Source organism: Melitaea cinxia, chromosome 6 (assembly GCF_905220565.1).
Source record: "Melitaea cinxia chromosome 6, ilMelCinx1.1, whole genome shotgun sequence".
Classification (NCBI taxonomy): domain Eukaryota; kingdom Metazoa; phylum Arthropoda; class Insecta; order Lepidoptera; family Nymphalidae; genus Melitaea; species Melitaea cinxia.
The window spans coordinates 5,647,110-5,666,589 of record NC_059399.1 but is presented as its reverse complement, the minus strand read 5'-3'; the positions used below and the strand labels follow the sequence as shown (position 1 = coordinate 5,666,589).

General features: G+C 33.2%; 3 protein-coding genes across 5 annotated transcripts; 2 read left to right on the top strand and 1 right to left on the bottom strand.

Moving 5' to 3' along the window:
- Window positions 1–1,395: 1,395 nt before the first annotated feature.
- LOC123654237 (protein misato) lies at window positions 1,396–3,669 on the top strand. Of its 2 annotated transcripts, XM_045590154.1 has the most exons (3): window positions 1,396–1,439; window positions 1,497–2,008; window positions 2,235–3,669. In XM_045590154.1, exons 2-3 carry the CDS (start codon window positions 1,535–1,537, stop codon window positions 3,393–3,395), a joined length of 1,635 nt encoding a protein of 544 aa, XP_045446110.1. In that variant the 5' UTR covers window positions 1,396–1,439; window positions 1,497–1,534; the 3' UTR covers window positions 3,396–3,669. The 2 variants fall into 2 exon arrangements, with proteins under 2 accessions (XP_045446110.1, XP_045446109.1); XM_045590153.1 differs by having other exon boundaries at window positions 1,397–2,008.
- LOC123654238 (calcium homeostasis endoplasmic reticulum protein) lies at window positions 3,505–10,775 on the bottom strand. The gene is made up of 14 exons (XM_045590155.1): window positions 10,525–10,775; window positions 10,275–10,445; window positions 9,890–10,173; window positions 9,312–9,474; window positions 9,077–9,224; window positions 8,689–8,765; window positions 8,320–8,518; window positions 7,677–8,244; window positions 6,678–6,811; window positions 6,175–6,342; window positions 5,908–6,017; window positions 5,026–5,134; window positions 4,402–4,586; window positions 3,505–3,712 (listed from the first exon to the last, which is right to left on the bottom strand). Exons 1-14 carry the CDS (start codon window positions 10,547–10,549, stop codon window positions 3,609–3,611), a joined length of 2,445 nt encoding a protein of 814 aa, XP_045446111.1. The 5' UTR covers window positions 10,550–10,775; the 3' UTR covers window positions 3,505–3,608.
- Window positions 10,776–17,863: 7,088 nt separating this feature from the next.
- Window positions 17,864–19,262, top strand: LOC123654236 (transcription elongation factor 1 homolog). Of its 2 annotated transcripts, none has more exons than XM_045590151.1 (3): window positions 17,864–17,968; window positions 18,083–18,200; window positions 18,281–19,262. In XM_045590151.1, the coding sequence occupies exons 2-3, from the start codon at window positions 18,085–18,087 to the stop codon at window positions 18,411–18,413; spliced, it is 249 nt and encodes an 82-aa protein (XP_045446107.1). In that variant the 5' UTR covers window positions 17,864–17,968; window positions 18,083–18,084; the 3' UTR covers window positions 18,414–19,262. The 2 variants fall into 2 exon arrangements, with proteins under 2 accessions (XP_045446107.1, XP_045446108.1); XM_045590152.1 differs by having other exon boundaries at window positions 18,055–18,200.
- Window positions 19,263–19,480: the final 218 nt, after the last annotated feature.

Sequence of the window (19,480 nt, the reverse complement as noted above, 5' to 3'; positions counted from 1 at the left end):
GGTATCAATGGTACAAATGGTATTCAAAGCTTTCTACCAGAGAAATATTGAAGAAAGTAACCCATTAATATAACAACAATATATTTCATATTCAGGAAAGAAAAAAGTGCAAAAAAACTAGAAAATTTCTGTCTATAGGTACCTATACTTTATTGCATTCAAAAAATACATGTAAAATTAACATAATAATAAGGTTTATGGCAAAGGTGGACTTATGTCTGAAAGAGATTTCTTCCAGTCAACCTATGTTATAATCTCAAATAAATAAATATTATAACCTCAAAGAACACTAAAGAAAAATTAAGTCAACTAATTAAAATAATGACAGTAACGCCATCTATCAGCTAATAGCAAACCTATTTACAAGCTACACACCAAATCCTGAGCAAGAAAAATTAACACCTAGGATTTTGTCGCGACGCTACCTTTTGTTAAATGGCCACATTCACTACAACGACACAGTGTTTTATCCACTAGAGGGCAGTAATAGTTTATTCTTTATAAATATACTTCTTCTTCTTCAGGTTAAAATAACTTTTTACAAATAATGTACTTTATTTTTGAGCTATCGCTTCCTTTTCAATTGAATCAAGTCTAATAACAACTTTTTGAATAATCCTTGATAGCTAATTTTTGAATACCCCATTATCTTAAGGACAGGAATAGTTTTTTTAGGACATGACACTGAATGTAACTTGCGTTCCCGTAATAACTTGCTTGTGGTACCTCTTTGTCGCTCTAATGCGTATAGTAATTCCTTCTCTACTAAAGTAATCAAACTGGAATTCCCTGCCCAATAACATCCGTCAAGCAGTCTAAATATTTTTAAGAATCGTTTGCACAAATACTACTCAACTCTTACATAGTTTTAATTATGATATAATAATGTATACTATTGGTATATTGTTTTTATTTGTATGAATATATTTTGTATGTATTGTTTCTATATGTACATGTGTATGTTTATGTAGGTATATAGCATTTAAATGTATGAATATTGTATTATATAACTATGTTTAGTATTATAAATTGATTTAATTATGTGTGATAAACTTGCGTTGTTGATTGCGCACTTTTACCAAAATATTTTTCCTATACTACTTCTATTAAAGGTTGCCTGGAAGATTTCGCTATAAGCGATAAGACCGCCTTTGCATACATTATTTGTTTTCGTATCAAATTGTTCTTAAATGTATCTTCTTTTTTGTGTGCAATAAAACTATAAATAAATAAAATAAAAATAGTGCGTATTTACTTGGTCCATGTTATTGAATTCTCAGTAGTAGTAGAATAAAGTCAGTTTTTTTTGCGTTTGCATGCAAAATTGCCAATGATTTTATTTATGAAAATTGCAAACATTTATCTATGGACCGCATAAATTTGGCATCATGAGTCATTCATGACATTGACAACCATCCCATGATTTGTTTCGATACCAAAACAATAGTTTAGTTTTAAAACTGTTATTTTCAATTCTAATATTTCACAGATGAAATAAAAATTTAAAACAAATGAAATATAATTCTAATTTACTATGTCTACACGAGAGATACTCACACTGCAATTTGGTCAGTACTCAAATTATGTCGGTGCACATTTTTGGAATATACAAGAATTGAGTTTCGACTACACTGGTACTGTAAAGACTGAATGTAATCATGATATTTTATACCGAGAGGGTCGAACTGCGACGGGCGATATTACTTATACCCCACGTCTGCTCTTGGTAGATTTAAAGGGTTCTCTCAAGACCCTTCCTGTAAGTGGTGGATTAGAAGAGCAAAATGTAGAAGAGAATCTTCCGTGGAATGCTGTTGAAAAAATTAAACAGCCAGAACCCAAAAAAAATGAGTATCTAAAGAATATTGATTCAAAAAATCCATCTAATGTTGAAAGTAAACAATATAATTTAGACCAGGAAGTAGACACATGGACTGATTATTTGTATCCTAGGTTTCATCCTCGCACTGTAAATATCGTCAAAGAATATCAATCTGGAAATGAAAATGTACGTACATAATTTGAAGCCTGTTTTGTTAATTTTTTTTTTCAAACCTCTTTCAAGTAATACTTCTTCATTTAACATATAAAATTTCTACTCAATGTAAAGATTCTTAATTCTCTTACTATTTTAAAAATAAATATCCTTTACTATTATTATTACTCAATGTAAAGATTCTTAATTCTCTTACCATTTTAAAAATAAATATCATTTACTATTTATTATGTTTCAGGAAAGTTTTGACATAAATGTTTCTGGCAAGCAAATTTGGAAATCAGATTTTGGTGAATCATTCACTGATAATATTAGAAAATATGTCGAAGAATGTGACAATATGCAAGGTTTTCAAATAAACTTTGATTGCACAGATGGGTTTGCAGGACTAGCTTTGGGTTGCATTGAACATATTTCTGACGAGTATACAAAGAGTATATTAGTACATCCAATTATAGCTTCTCATTTTGCTGATAACAGTCCCTCAACAGATGAAGAAAGAGAAAAATCTACTTTAAAAGATTCAATGAGATTAGTAAACATTGCTCTATCAATTGAGGAATTGTCACAACATGCTACTTTATTTGTGCCTTTATGTATGGGGGAAAGAGGATGGAGAAAACCTGGTAATCCCAGATTATTTGACTATGTTAATTATAAACCCGAACTGTACTATCATTCTTCTGCTTTAATGGCGTCAGCTTTAGATACTTTAAGTCAAAAGTACAGACACAAAAGTAATTTTTATACTATGTCTGACATATGCACTGACATGACTGGGTATGGAAGGAAGATGGCTTGTGCGTCTCTTGGAATCCCCTTAGCTTTAAATGAATCAGAATACCTCATTGATTATTTAAATAAAACAACTAAACCCCTTTATAAATCAATAACACCTAGTTGTAAAATCGCTACAGACAAGCTTTTCCAGCTTATAACTGTCAGAGGAATACCTGAGACATATCTCAAAGCCCCTTTGAAAGAAGCTAAGGAGCAGATGAATCTCCCTGCTTATAGATGCAACAACATTCAAGAAATGTTTGAACTGTTCTTTCAAGCTAACAATTTCCTGTCAGCAACCAATGTAACTGTTTGTGAGAAAGCACAAGAGTTGAGAACTCCATATCCATCCATTTTTTCAAATAACTTGAATAAGTATGGATTTATTAGAAATGACAGTCAAGCAGAAAAAGTGGAAAGTTGTCCAGTTTTAGCTGGATACCATAATGGAAATTTCATGGCTGATATGTTGGAGAAACTTCATAGAGATGTAAGCAGAATTAAATTTGCTAAACTGCACAAATTCCAACAAGAGGGATTAGAGTATGCCGATTACAAAGAAAGTTTAGATAGGTTGTCAGAGTTTAAGGATAATTATGAAGATAATTTTGAGCTCTGAAACGACAGAAGCATTTTTTATGAATTATATTTTTGTTCAAGTTATAAATAGTTTCAGTTTAATAAATAAGGTACAAATAATGTAAAAGTAAGTTTATAATAAAATAAAGTAAAATTCATACAACTTTATTTAAGATGATTTAGATAAAATAAATCAATCTCATCCACACAATCTCAATTATACACATTTACATCTAAATACTATCTATGGTGATCACGATGATCTTTCTAACGCTCTTTCTTTCATTCTTGTAATAAATGCTGCACCTTTGTTCTTTCTGAAGTTTTCATAGGGGTCATTCAAATTAACCCCAACACCTGCAACAATTTTATAACTGATGTTAGTTTTAGTTTTTGGATAATTAAAATACATATATTTTTTTTTATATCACTAGGTCGGCAAACAAGCGTACGGCTCACCTGATGGTAAGCGATTACCGTAGCTTATAGACACCAGCAACACCAGACGCATCACAAGCGCGTTGCCGACCCAATCCCCAATCCCCCCAGGAGCTCTGGTCACCTTACTCATCAACAGGAGCACAACACTGTTTAAAAACAGTATTATTTTGCTGTGATCTTCTGTAAGATTGAGGTACTACCCCAGTCGGGCTGCTCCATATTTTGAGCAGGAAATTCCTGCTGTGCCCTACCTCAGATTAAAAAGATAATGCATTTTCCAAAGAAATATCTCAACAAGCACCGAACAGTCATAAATACCAAATTAAGGATTTTCATACACATTTTTTAAACTAAAACCTAGAAAGGAGGTTGGAGTAGTACCCTAATCTTACAGAAGATCACATCATTATCACTTATTACGTATGTTTAAACTCCTAGGGAGAGTTGGGGTAGTTTCAGCAACATGTTTTGCGATGCTTCTGTTGCAGGCGTTTATAGGCTATGGTAATAGCTTCCATCAGGTGAGCCATAATCTTGTTTACGAACCTAGTTGTATAAAATATATATTAGGCGAGTCGAGAATAATCTTGTGCTTCGAAATTTACCTTTGTACTGATCTTGTCGGTCTCGAACGGCACCACCACTGATGGGTTCTGCAATGCCTTGACCGGTCGCGCCCAGCCCACCCGCACTCCAGCCCATCTTCTGTAAGAGCTGGTGACCTTTGTTGCTTGCATCAAGTCCACTGGATCCACTGGATCCACCAGATGAGCCCGCTAGCCCTGCGCCTCTACAATAATAGCAGTCAGTGAGATGACGTCGAATAGCAATATAGAATAAACTCCAGTTTCTATATTCAAAAAATTATTTATTATGCTCATCAACCGTTTAATTTTTAGCACAGCATGAGCAAACTTAAGGACTATATTTTTTTACATAGAAGCTCAGTAGCTTAAACATCATTCAAATGACCAACATTATAAAAATAGATTTGAAATGTCGTCAAGTGTGACTCCGCTGGACTGTGACAAACATTGGGGACGACACTGCGCAATAAATAAATAACTTAGCAACAAGTCGGACCCATGGAGTGTGTTTGTGAATTAAATTTTTTTTTAACTCAGCATTTGTGCTTCCTACGGAAGAAAATCCTACGGGACCGTTCAGTTTGAAGCGTATATTTATTTATTGATAAACGAGGTCTTTATGCTTTAGACAAGTTGACTAACAAGAAGGCGGGCGGGGAGGGCGAACGCGACCGCTCCACTCGGCGTACTCTCGGCGAACCTCGCGGCGAACGCGAACGCGAACGAGACCGCGAACGTGACCTCCTCCGACCTGAACCACACACGAAAAATCATAAACAATTAAACAACTTATTTTAAGACTTAACAATTTGTTTTCACCGGAAAAATATATTTTTTTTTAATTACAGATGTGTGAAATTTAGTGATGTTTATTTCGTGTAATTATATAGTAAAACACAACACAGTTTTCTTAAAGAGTAACTGCTTTCTTGTCAATTCTTTTCTACAGAATTTACAATCAGCTGTAGCTTAACTTTGAACTATTATAAACTAATTTAGACAAGTATAATTTTAATTTGTAACATGATGATTTAAAGGTGCTTTTGTAGCCTACTTGAATAAAGTAATATTTTATATTCATTTTGAATGGTCCAGTAGGTGGTTCTCATTTTATACCTATGTTAAAAATTTCACCTTTTTTCATATAATACTGCTTAAAGGCGGTTATAGCACGTGCTTTGTAAAAAGTAAGTTATAAAAACATAATTTTATGCTGGTCCTAACAATAATTATTATTAGTATATGACATTTTTACTCAAATATAAATTATAGCTGTAGGAACTGGAAAATGGCTTTAATTGAATTTAGTGTGATATGAACAGATTTTGATGATGCTGGAACAAAGACTCAAACAAACAGATAAAACTTAAAAAATAAATAATTGCCTTTTATTATACTAATGATATAGGTAGACCTGTAGAATTAGTTTTTCCTAAATATGTACAGTTGCCACATGTACAGCTATTGTTCAGTCACCATTTTATTATATGTAATACTAAGAAATCAATGAATAAATAAACTCACTGTCTCTGTCCCTGTCTCTGTCTCGCCTCCATGAAGGTTTTCTGCGCGGTGATGGCGATCGTGATCGGGACTTTTTTGGCGATGATTTCTCTGGTGTCCTACTTAATGATCTAATTTACAAGAAATTCAATATTAGATGAAGAAAAAAAAAAAGAAAAATGTATTTTAAAAATAATAAATAATACATAAAAAGATAACACGATTATTTCTAGTTTCTTTAAGACTTATGTCAATAAATTTTAAGTAGTCATATTTCAAAAATTATACCTGTATCTCCTCCCTGGTGGAGTCGGTTGTTTTTGTAAGTCTTTTGGGACGGGACTTGGAGATTTCGATTTTTGTCTTAGGCCTTGAGCGATTGCTTCTTCTTTATTCTTTCTTGCCGCATTCTTGGCTTTATAATATTCATATAAACCTAATTTTTCCCACCCCTCACTAAAAATGAAAAATCATATTTAATTTCTAAAATGCTTATATGTATAATTTTATGTTATATTTTTTTATTATACACGAGAGCACACGAAACATACAAAATACATATGGATTACATAAAGGAGAAGGTTTTCCTTTTTGAGATTTGTTACTGTCCACTAAATCAGGGTATTATTTAATGAGTAGAGATTATCTAAACGTGTTTAATAATTTATTTAAAAAAAAAAAGAAAAGTTTTAAATCACTACTACTTGTTTACATATGAATTACAGAAGAGACAATTTGTTCAGTAGTGAAGCCCAGACAAGTTGTTACATTACAGTTCCAATTATACTTACTTGTCTCGAGGTCTTTCATGGTTTGGTGATGCATAGAAAGCATCAACAGCGGCCAGAAGTCTTTCATTAGGCGGCGCGGGCGGCGGAAGACGGATCTTTGCAGGGTCTAAGGGCTTGTACTTGTCGTCTTCCAGCTAAAAATATTATAACATTTAAATACAATTATTATACAATACTAAAGAATATAGCCACCCCCTCTCTTCCCGTGGGTGTCGTAAGAGGCGACTAAGGGATAACACAGTTCCGCTACCACCTTAGAACTTAAAAAGCCGACCGATGGCGGGATAACCATCCAACTGCTGGTTTTGAAATACACAGGCCGAAGACGGGCAGCAGCGTCATCGGTGCGACAAAGCCAGTAACTGCGGTCACCAAAAATAAAATTTGGACTAGGAGTTATTTCGTTATCTACAACATTAACAGGACTCTTTTTTTTTTATATCATACCAAAAATCGACCGTTCCAGCGGGGATCGAACCTGCATCTCTGACTGACCGTGTCGGTGCTCTAGCCAATTAAGATGATGTACCCGCTAGATCGAAATTTTTGATATGATGATTTTATATTCGGTCTAAGATGATAACTGTGTAACTGCACAACTCCTTAGTTTCTTTAAGGGGTTCTACAGGAGCTTAGTATGTGACTGTTGGTATTCACTTTTACTTTATCAACACTTTTTAGGGCTAAGAAAAATAATAGGTTTTGCAGAAGTATGTTGCCAGAGTAGCTAGTACATTAAAACAAAGTAAAATTTAAAAAAGGGCTAGTAATAGTTTTCCACATAGAATGTGATCTGTTACACCTACATTAACCCCAATTTGAAGGAACATAGCTGGAGTTGAATATTCTATAATTATATTAATTACTATATGTAAAAAGGTAACTTTCAGTTCTGGCATAATTTTTCAAAAAACAAACTGAATACCAATCAATGTTTTTTTTTTCATTTCATAATACATGCTTTATAAAGGTTACACTTAAGATACTATATTGTCTTACCATAATTAAAGGCACCATTAACCCAGCTGGCAACTCAAAGTACGGTACGGATGGCATTAGTTCTTCATTGTTAATTTCAGGGAATGGTGGAAAACCAGGAGGTGGTTTACTGAGATCTGGGAGGCCATTCTGGAATGCTAATAACGTACTTTCTTGTGGTTTAAAACCAGGTGGCGGTTGGGAGAAATTTACATTTGGAAGATTTGATAAATCAGGCTCATCCATATCATGCTTTTTTTGACTTGTAATTTGATCAAATGTTTGACTGTCATAACTATTTTCATTACCACTTATACTATTATTTGAGGGATAATTGTCACCACTCTCACTACCATATTGCTGGTGGCTAGAATTAAAGCTTGGATCATAACCACCCATTTTTTGGTAACCTTGATCGCCAAAATTGTTCACTTGAAAAGGATTCTGCATGTTATTCTGTTGCTGGTTGTCTTTATTATGATCATGACTGTTCTCATGTGCATGTAACTCCATTGCATGTTTCTGCATTTCCATTTGTTGTATTTGTTGCATTGTGTGTGCGACAAAAGCTTGGTGTTGTGTCTGGTAACTGAAAGAAAACAAAATAAAGATACACATCGATTTATGTATAGATAAATTGCTTGTAAGATGCAAATTCACATACTTCTCAAATGTAGCTTTAGTTTGTTGTGTCAAATGTGCAATGGCATTAGAATGCTGGGCGATAAGGTTATTTTGATACTCCTGATAGGAAGTTGTAGGGCTTTTCATCTTTTCAATGACTGCGGAATCAAAGTAGTTTGACTTAGACTCCCATAAACGCAGCAACTTGTTCAACTTGGCTTCCTGTTCTTCTGTGACAGCTGAAACAGGAAGATAATTAAAGAGTTGTCTTACAAGCAAAGATGAATCAAGCAAGTTACCTGACTGGTCAACCACAATTGATGACGTTCTAGATGCTTTAAATGTAGATGAATATGCACAATCGAACAAGAGACCTAAATCTTTGAGGACATTATTATAAATATGTTACCTATACTGGCATTGCAAAACATTGGAACCACCACATTTTCCAAATTTTTCTTGAGATCTTCTGCGTTTTTGCGTGCACTGTAATTAGGAATAATTGTATCATAGACACCAAATTTGCAATGATTGCATGGGTGACAATATAAAAACAATAAATAACACTTATGTGTATGTAGAGGCAAGTATAAATAGAACCCTGTTTATTATTGAATAATAAATATAATTAATTCAAAATTTGAATACCCTTTTGTAAAACTTGTGAAATGTTAATACAAATATTTGATAGGAAAGCAAATGAATTATTATTTAACACATTGTGCGACACTCTTTTTAAAATAATTATGTAAGCCCCCTAAATTATCACAATGAGAAAGTATAATATATGAACTAACCAGTGGTGTAAAACATCGTTGACAAGATAAATGATGTGCAGCTTTTGGGAGAATGGTGCACCAGGCTGAGTCACTTTTCGCAGGAGATGTTGTGATATCACCTTGCCCGCATCATGAGAAGTTGCATGTTGCAAAATCCATCCTTTTCCTAAAACAAAATATAACATAAGAAAAATATTTAATAACTTCAAAACATTATATCTTTATAAGCCTAATTTTTTACAACATTAGGTACCTGTAGAAATGCTGTCCTTAGTACATGTGTCAATAATTGGTTGTAAGATGGCGTCCAGCTCTGAGAGGCTTATATTATTTTCTTCGGCCATTATTTGAATGGTCTCCACTTGAGCTTTACTCACCAGTTCATTGATTTTAGCTTGCTGTTGTTGTATCAACACCTACAATACAATTAATATTATTTGCCAAAAATCACATAAATTTGAAAAACTTATAGAAATAGAAGAGGTGATTAGGAAAAGTCAATTTATAAAATAAAATGACACCACCTTAATGCTGTGTGATTGATTGTTGACTATTTCTATTTTTATTTACATTGTTCTAAATTTCTATTAATTACATGCAAATGAGATTTAAATAGTATCAAAATAGAAAACATGCACTGTATAGTAAAAACTACCTGCCTGTTATGTAAATATACTGAAAGTCAGTCATAAAACATTTTACAAAGTTAAAAAATAAATAAACTGAAAGAATTTTAAGCATCTCACCAGTCAATATATAAGACAACTGTTAAGTATCATTTTGAATTTAGAATTGAAATAAGAAGTTATAGAAAAATAATTGGAAGCATACCGTGTGCTGAGCATTGAGATTGTTTTCCGACTGAGTAATTTGTTCCTTAAGCATGTTGATCTGAGCGTTGACGTTGTCGATGTCTGCGGAGTGCGGCTTGCCGGGCGGCACGGAGGCGGCCGCCAGCCACTGCTGCAGCGCGGGCGCCGCCGCCATCGATGCCACCAGGCCCAGCTGTGCTGGCGTCGCGCTGGCCTGTTGGGGCATTACATATTGCCTGTTCTGTGCCATATAAGCCCCAGCGGGAGCGGGTGCCGCCTGGCCACCGGCTGATTGCTTTAGAACTATAAACAGCGGAGGGTCACTTGAAACGGTTATAACAAAACGCAAGCAGCGATCGGGCGCGACCGCGATTATCTATTTCCACCATCGTCAATATGCTTACTTGCTTGCTCTGTCGTCACTTTATATTGGTAATAATTGAAGTACTCCCCGCCGTACAGAAAACTGAACTTGGGGTTGTTTTTTTGTTTTGTCTTGGTCATTTTTTCAAATTCTGGGCCATTTCTTGCCACGAACTGTGCAAGTTTGTCAATTATATTACGCAGATCTTGATCTGAAAATGCAAATGGGGTTGTAACAATATCCAAAAGTTTCAGATTTATTAATATCCAATAAGAGGAAGTAAGACTTACCTTGCGGCGGTTGTGGAAGCTCCATTTTGTATAAATTTTGAGGTTAGCATCAAGTTATTTTAAGATGACGATAGCGACATAAGTGTATTTGGATTAATTCGGTTATTTACAACGATGCTAAAGTCATAACACATTAATTTAATGTTAAAACAGAACTCTGAGAAAGTTCAGAAACGCAATCTATAGTCAGCCATTTGTAATTGTTGATTAGAGAATACAGATAAAAAAAGCCAAGTTATTGTACAGTACTACAGTAGTACAGTCAGTAAGTTAAAAGTTTAAAACAAGTTAAAACTGTTAAATAATAAATTCAAGCTTCTAAATTTAAAGCACTATATTATAATTTAATTCTCCTTAGTCTTTACAGCTTGAATAATAAAATGCAAAAAGGTAAAGAAGAAATTAATTATAATTAGTGATTTATAAAATACAAAAGATTCATTCGTTTTGTTATATGGATAGATTGGATAATATAGATGAATGAATGAATGAATGCATAGTGTAGATTTTTTTTTGATTTGTCGAGTGCTGCGGCCCTATCAGCCTTTACAGCATACCGGCACAGGCCACAGAGCACATTGAATATATAGGTACTCACCGGTGCAGTGTAGGTTTCTTTGTCTAAGAGTGAGAGGTAGTCTTGAGTAGCACATGTACTAAAAGGTTACGTTACTTAGTAATGTACGAAATGTAATAGTCACTCGCTCTAGTAAACGCCAATCGCTATTCGGACTTAATCGGACTAATCGTACATTGTAACTTACAGTCCTATCAACTATCACAGTTCACCGCAGTCATATTTTTTGTTTAGCGTAGGTAAGTAAGAATTGAGAATTTTAGTGATTTAAAAAACCTTTTAAATACACTTTTACGTAAAAGGAATTTGTTTACATTATATTTATGGAAATCAAATAGTGTGTATAATGAGGTTTATTTCACAATCGTATCTTTAGTGCTAGAAGACAAAAAAAAAATATATCAAAATAATGAAAAAAAAAGTATTTCAACCTGTACACTGTTTTGTAGCCAGATACTGTAAGTACTAATAGTACTAATAAGGTGTACTGGTACATTTTTCGAATTGTACAAATAGAGTGCGCACCTGACAACGTCCGATTAAGCCCACGACTAGTGAGAGGGACCGGGTTCTATAGACACCGGCAAAGTGTAGAAGAAAGGAGCACAATCTTATATGAGGATTCAGTTGAAAAAGTATCCGCTAACAGACGTTGTTATAGTTCAAAATGCAACCGAATTGTCGCTAACAACACAAAAAGTATGATATGAAGTGAGCAATTACAGAAAACGAGAAGTATCGAAAAACATTTGGTATATAAACCCAAACAGTTACTGTGAGATAACTTTGAATGTCAAAAAATTATTGTGGATTATGAAGAGTTTTGCAAGTGTATTAAGTGTATATAAAGTGACAATTGTGATTAAAATTGTAAAAACGAAAGTATTTCTATCCGTTATCTATCTACCTCTCTTTATTCTTTAATTTTTAGTGCTTTATTTGTAAATTACCCTAGTTCTACAGTGGCGTCTCCTATTTAATGACTTTGAACAGACACTTTCTGATATATAAAGATGATGCTCCTTTTTTTCTACATTCCACATTAATAGAAAGTTGAATAAACCGGTAACAGCTCCTAACGTTTTGACACTGCACTAATTGTAAGCTTGGAAGGGACTTTAAGCCGTCGGCATTGATAATTATTCAAACAACTTGATAATTATCGTAAGTCTTGGTATGAAATTAACACTAATCTTTTTATTATTACATATTCATCATGAATTATTGCGGCCAAAAACGGCGAAGAAGAGTAAATTTATCAGCCAGTAGTATCGGTAAGAGACTGTTATTCAAATGAAAGCTGAATTTTAAAATTTATACATTATTACAACCATGCAAGCCTTATCTAGAAACTAATTCTAGAAAAATAAAAAAAATTCTATCATTTTTCGTAAATGTTGTTTTAAAATTTATCCCCAATAGGGAAAGGCAAAGGACTATAATCCATACAGCCTAGTCTGAATTTGTAAGTTTCGTTCTGATATATCAAAAGGCCGGAGCCAAGTCTGAAGTAACTTTATTGTTCTTCTGATTCGATGACTGGTAGAGTAAGGCCGAAACCAAGTCTGAAATTTCATATTTTCGTCTACTCTTCTTTGTCTATAAGTGATAGGCGAGGTCGAAACCAAGTCTGTAATAGGCCGAAGCCTGAAATATCAAAATAAAATTTCACATCCGATGAATGAAGGTCCTGATCCTGTTTCAAATATCATTGATAGTATTGCAAATAAATTCAAATATACTAGTATAGTTATCCAAATTAGTCAATAAATCTTGTGTATTGCGCGGGACATTTTTTGGTCCAGAAGTTGATAACAAGTTGGCTATAAATAAGAGGCGTTCCAGATTAAAAGCGGAGCATTCAAAAAATATGTGATCTAAAGACTGTGTAGAGTTGTTGGTGCAATGTGGGCAAACGGGCGATGAGATGATACGCATACGATTCAAATGTGCATTAAATCTGCAATGTCCAAATCTCAAGCGGCATAGTATTGTATAATATTTTCTGCTTCTATGTTGATGCGATTTAGTAAACCAAGGACTTTTTCCAATATCTTGATTTATCTGAGCATACCAAGATCCTTTTCTTAACAAGGTTTGTCGCCAAAGATCACGCCAATCAGATAGGATTTTTGATTTAATAGCAACTAATAGATCAGTGTATGGTACGGCAACATTCTCATCAACAGGGCTGCCGCTGTCACTGTCAACAATTGAACGTGCCAGAAAGTCCACATGTTCATTTCCCCTTACTCCTATATGTGAAGGTGTCCACAATAATTTGATGTTGTAGTTTCTTCTGGATAGTTGATAAAGGAGATGTCTTATTTCTAAAATGATGAAGTTTGTATTAGCACTGAATTGATAATTATCTAAAGCCTTTAGAACGCTCATACTGTCAGTAATGATCAGCCAATATTGATTAGTTTGTTTTTTAATGAATTCTAGGGCAGCAGTAATTGCTAGAGCTTCAGCTGTAAATATTGATATCTCCTTTTTCAATCTGACGCCTTGGCCAAACTTCAGATGAGGTACATAATAGGCCATGGAAACATTTATATCATTTTTTGATCCATCTGTGTAAACTTGTTTGAACTTATCAGAGTATTGTGCTATGAGGTTGTAAACTTCCTGGCGCTCTTTTAGCTTATGGTCAATAATAATATCGATTTGATTAATAAGACAGTCAAACTCCTTTTCGTAACACATCCAATTGCTAGAACTGTGTATTTTGTGTTGGTTATTTAGATTTAACATGAATGAATATTCGAAGAGAATAAATGGGTTATTAGAAGTTAATGGAGCATTTACAGGATATTTACTATGTAAGTAATTAAGCTTTTTAATTAGAGGATGATTACTAATGGAAAACAGTTTTAGCAAAAAACAGTATTTCAAATATTTAAATCTAAGGTGTAAAGGGGAAATGTTGCACTCGACCTGTAACGAATTAATTGGGGTTGTTTTCATGGCGCCAGTGATAAGTCTCAGGCTGTGATTTTGAATAATATTTAATTTGTTAACCAACTTGTCATTAGCAGAAAAACATAGAAATCCATATTCAAAATGACTGCGTACAAGAGATTTATATAGGGTAAGAAGGATTTTTGGATCAGAACCCCAATATGTTTTTGCAAGAGACTTTAAAATATTAAGAGCCTTAAGAGCTCTATCAACTATGTGGTCTACATATTTGTTCCATGATAAGTTATTCATGAATATAACACCTAAAAATTTAACTTCATTTGTGATAAGAAGAGATATATTATTATAGTTTATTTTAATTCTTTCAGACCCTACTTTATTAAAAACTATGACTTTAGACTTTTCAAAGCTAATGTCCAATGCAAGATAATTAAAATAAGAATTTAATTTAACTAAAGCTTCGTTTAACTTAAGATTTAGGGTAGTTATATTATTACTAGAACAATAGACTACCAAATCATCAGCAAACTGTAAATTGTATATATGAGAGCCTAGAATTAAGTTTAATCTATGTATATAAAGTGTGAAAATCAATGGACTCAAAATGCTACCTTGACATGTACCTTTATGAGAAAGCCTTGGACCAATAAGTCTATTATTATACTTAACAAATACCTTCCTACTGTGCAAAAAATTAAAAATCCATTGTATAACTTTTACAGGTAAACCAATCGCAGCTAATTCCGTGGATAGAATATGATGGTTAACATTATTAAAGGCTCCAACTACATCGAAGAAAACTCCAGCGAGAGCTTGCTTTGATTGTATAGCATTATAAATATCAAGATGTAAGTGAGCAATGCTCACCCTTGAAGACCTGCCTCTTCTAAAACCAAACTGATTAGAAGGTAAAATATGATTAGACTCTATGAAATGTTCCAATCTTTGTTTTAAAAGTTGTTCAAATATTTTTCCCATGCAAGAAGTCAATGCTATAGGTCTATATGAATCAAAGTTAAACTTGTCCTTGTTGGGTTTTAAGATAGGTACTAAACAATCAACCTTCCAATCCATAGGAATAAGATTATGCTCCCAAAGAAGATTCAGGATATTTAATAAAATTAGTTTAGATTGAGAAGACAGGTGTTTAAGCATTTTATATGAAATGTAGTCAAGGCCAGGTGTAGAGTCTTTTCTGGATGAAATAGCAGAATTTAATTCGACAATGGTAAAAGATTTTATAATAAAATTTTGATTAGGAAGAATATGGCAGAAAGAATTAAGATTAAAGGCTGGCTCTACAGTATCTGGAGTATATTTTTTGAGAAAATCAAAGATCCAAGAATAGTCAGAGTTGTTATGGGAAGGTGGAGAATAGCTTTTGTTAAATTTTCGCATATACGTCCAAATGACTGATATAGGAGTCGATCTGTTAAATTGTTCACAAAGTTTTATCCAACTGTTTCTTCTCTCATTTCTGATAATATATTTTTTGGTGGCTTGTAGTCTTTTAAAATTAATGTAATTAGCCTCAGTGGGATCAGATTTAAAAGTCAAATAAGCGTTTTTGCTATTTAATACGGCTTTGGTGCAATTGAAATTCCACCAAGGAAGAAGTTTTTTTTTTTATTTAAGTTAGAAGGAGAGCATGAAGATAAAGCTGTATTAACCAAAGAGTGCTTAGAAATAGAAGATGATTTCCACAGTGCTGAGTGTAAAATATCTGTAAATTTTGTGTAGTTATGAAGGGGGTCTTGTGTATCAAGAGAAAATTCAGTGAGCAATAGTTGGACATTTAAATTATAAATGTTCCAATCAACGTTGTTCAGGTTAGGGAAGCAGGGTAGTGAGCTACTATTGGGAATAGGAGTGGCATTGTAATGATTGTTATTAAGTAAAATTTTTGTGATTACAGGAAAGTGGTAGCTGCCTAAGGGATCGTCATGTACTGACCAGTCACACTCTAGAGCCAATGAAGGTGATACTATGGTTAAGTCAAGAGCATTCTGTCTCCATATGTGCGAACCAACAGTGGTCATACTTCCGTCATTAAGTATAACCAAATTATTGTTATTGATAGACTCTAGAATGTCTTTGCCTCGACAATTAGAAGTAGAACAGCCCCAGGCTGAGTTTAGGCCATTAAAATCTCCTGCTAGGAAGATTGGTTCTGGTAAACTTTTAATTAACCTGTCTAGTTTAGATTTAGAAAAAGCAGGATTGCAATTAGTTGGACTGTAAAAGCTTATGATAGTAAGTTCTTTGTTGCTAGAGTATTTTATACGAACAACAACATTTTGAATGGAGTCATCATAAAAAGTATCAATTTTAGAATAAGAAATAGAGCTATGTATTAATATGGCTACGCCATTGTGGGTGTTTCCTGAATCAAGACGAATTACATTGTAATGACGTATCTTAAATTTTTGACAAGGCTTTAACCAAGTCTCACAAATTAACGCAATGTGAATATTTTTGTCCAAAAGGAAATAATTAAAAATATGTTGATTGTGTAGAATACTCTGAGCATTCCATTGCACAATATTTAAAGTATCCATAAAGTACAAATTATTTATTAGTAACCTTTTTTAATGTATCTTGCAGGACATTTTTAATATTTTGGGAAGAGATAGGTATTTCATTATTTTTGTTTAGTGTTATAAGTTTTACTAAAGCTTCTGTAATAGATTTGAGTATTATTTCGGAATTTAAAAGAGATAAGAACTGATCAGTTTTGTTTAATGATGGAAAGTGAGAGCTGTTTAAAACATCAACAAAGCTTTTTTTCTGAAATTTATCTCTGTTAAGCTGGATTTTTTCTTTTTTAACAGGGCATGCAGGGGATATGGCAATGTGATTGCCAGAGCAGTGACAGCAACTGGCTGCAGTATAAGGAGTCTGACAATCTTTAAAATTGTGACCTTCGCCACAAATGCTGCATCTTTGTGAATTTTTACAGAATTTTGCAATATGACCATATCTTAAACACTTTAGACACTGCTTTACTGGCGGGATGTACTGCCGTACTTCGAACCGCCAGCTGTTGAGGTCCACACTATCTGGTAAATTGGGACAGGAAAAGGTTATAGAAATTGTTTTTGTGGGGATTAATTTTATTTCTCCATTTTCTCTTACACGTCGCATAAATCTACGTATAGATATAATATTTTTCGTGCTAGTTAGAGCTGAATATATTTCTTTATTGGATAATTCTATAGGCACATGAGAAATTACCCCAGTGACCTCTGTAGCGGCAGCCGGAAGGGAAGCTTTAAGTTTGTACCCATCAAGATATTTTTTGTTGCCTAAGACCGCGTTAGCAAAAGCAGGTCTATCAAAGATAACTCCAACTTTACTTTTATTAATGCGTTTTAGTTGTTTCACGCCTTTATTATATTTTTTTATGCTATTAGCGAGTGTCATCATGTCTCTTGTTCCGATTGGCTTGTCAGCCTCTGTACTCTCCAGGAATACAATATAGTCAAAATTACCCCCGTTCTCAGGGTAGTGCCGCACGTAATCGGCTACCCGAAACGGGGCATACCTTTCGGCGTCTGTTAGCTCAACAGATTTTATGGACTCGGAGTCGGAGCTCAACGAGTCGTCCTCAGCGTTACCTTCCTCCTTCTTTTTCCTTTTCTTACTTCTCCCCATCTCTTGATTAATTTATAAGTATTTATTTATAAAAAACTCCAGTGAATGAATTATAAAATTAATAAAATATTTTTGAATAAAAAGACCGCCTTTTCACTTCAAAGTTCCCGCGCTTTTCCATTTTCGTAAATATATCATAATAAAATATCTATAATCTGCCGTCATTTGTAAAATGTCACAATTGTGTTTCTCTATGCTCCATGGTATTGTTATATTGACAATCGTCGTATAAAACTGGATTGTTTGTAGTTTTCTTAAAAATTACAATAAAATAAACAAAAAACACCGGTAAGTTTGCTAATATAACACATTTAAGTAATATTTGATGTAAATTATTTTTAAAAAAGTTGCTTAATTTTCAATCTTATTTATAGAAACAGGTTTATAGTGTTTTCGTTCCAGACATGGGTCGCCGCAAATCAAAACGAAAGCCTCCACCAAAAAGGAAAGCTATAGAACCACTGGATCAACAGTTCAACTGCCCTTTTTGTAATCATGAAAAGTCTTGTGAAGTAAAAATGTTCGTATAAGTATAACGTCTTTTTAATTAATTTCGTATTATTGAATGAACAAAATATATTGAATGTTGTTTTATTATAGGGATCGTGCAAGGAATACGGCTAGAATACAATGTCGGGTTTGTCTGGAAGATTTCCAAACAACAACCAATGTTTTGTCAGAACCCATAGATGTTTATAATGATTGGGTGGATGCCTGCGAAACTGCTAATTAGTTTTAAGGTTGTCTTTAGGTAATTATAACAAATGTATATTTTAAAAGAGTGTTTCGTTTAAACTTGAAAAACTATTATTTTCATTGCTTTGAGCTTGACAAGTTCAATTATAATTTGTTTCTACCTTAAATTTAATACTAGGACCAATAAAGTATCACTGAGACAGAACAAATACATAAGCTAGGGATGTATTTGTCAAAAACAAACTAGCCATTCTGAACTATTTTAGTTCAAGCACATCTGGTTGTTCCTGTAATTGTGCTCTATTGGGCATATGGTAGGTCCTAAAGGTGATCTATGAGGAATACATGTTACAACAACCACTAAGATTCTACAAATTAAAAATAATATTAAAAATAACGAAATAGGCTTGTGTAGACAAGTCCTTGTCTATTTTAGTTTTATTTATCATCTCGTATTAAATATAGTAGCATTTTAAGCATATACTAATTTGTTTTAATAATTATTTCATTGTACTGTGTAAGTAGGCATGTGAGGGATTGCACTTAGTTTATTTACCTTGATACTGATTGATAACTGTAATTAAGACCTTAAATATTTAAAACCTCATTATAATATACATGTTAAAAAAAAAACGACTGAAGATATTTACTTTGCCTTTATGTTATAATTTTAACATGAAAGTGGGACCCAGCATTTTAATTCTCTACCACTGAGTTTATCTAAATTTATTACTATTATGTTTTTTTTCATAATTTTTTTATTACTGCATAAACATCTGTGGTCAATTATGTTGAACAAGCTATGGATAAGAAAAATGAATTCTCTAAACCGTGATGTAAAATGTTTCATCTTTTGACTTTATGGAAATATACTTTATTTTAGTTCTTTGAGCTTTTTATTTATTATCTTCCATGTAATATTGTATATAAAAACTACAAAAACATTATAATGTTTTAAATTAATAATTTTTAATTTTAATACTGCCCGTAAATTTCATTATTGAAATAAAAAACTTGCTTAATTCAATCTTGGACTTAGGTTTATTCAAAGAAAAAAATATTTAGGTAATCGTCAATTGTTTTATTTCAATTAGTTTATGAGAA

Bases quoted from the DNA above. Each gene is read 5' to 3' on its own strand.
- LOC123654238 (XM_045590155.1), bottom strand. From the start codon at position 10,549: ATGGAGCTTCCACAACCGCCGCAAG. The intron at 6,812-7,676 runs GTAAGACAATAT...TAATATTTTTAG, and splicing joins TAATGGTGCCTTTAATTATG to CTGGAAGACGACAAGTACAA. The intron at 6,343-6,677 runs GTAAGTATAATT...TTTCATTTTTAG, and splicing joins CATGAAAGACCTCGAGACAA to TGAGGGGTGGGAAAAATTAG.
- LOC123654236 (XM_045590151.1), top strand. From the start codon at position 18,085: ATGGGTCGCCGCAAATCAAAACGAAAGCCTCCACCAAAAAGGAAAGCT. The intron at 18,201-18,280 runs GTTCGTATAAGT...GTTTTATTATAG, and splicing joins AAGTCTTGTGAAGTAAAAAT to GGATCGTGCAAGGAATACGG.
- LOC123654237 (XM_045590154.1), top strand. From the start codon at position 1,535: ATGTCTACACGAGAGATACTCACACTGCAATTTGGTCAGTACTCAAAT. The intron at 2,009-2,234 runs GTACGTACATAA...ATTATGTTTCAG, and splicing joins ATCAATCTGGAAATGAAAAT to GAAAGTTTTGACATAAATGT.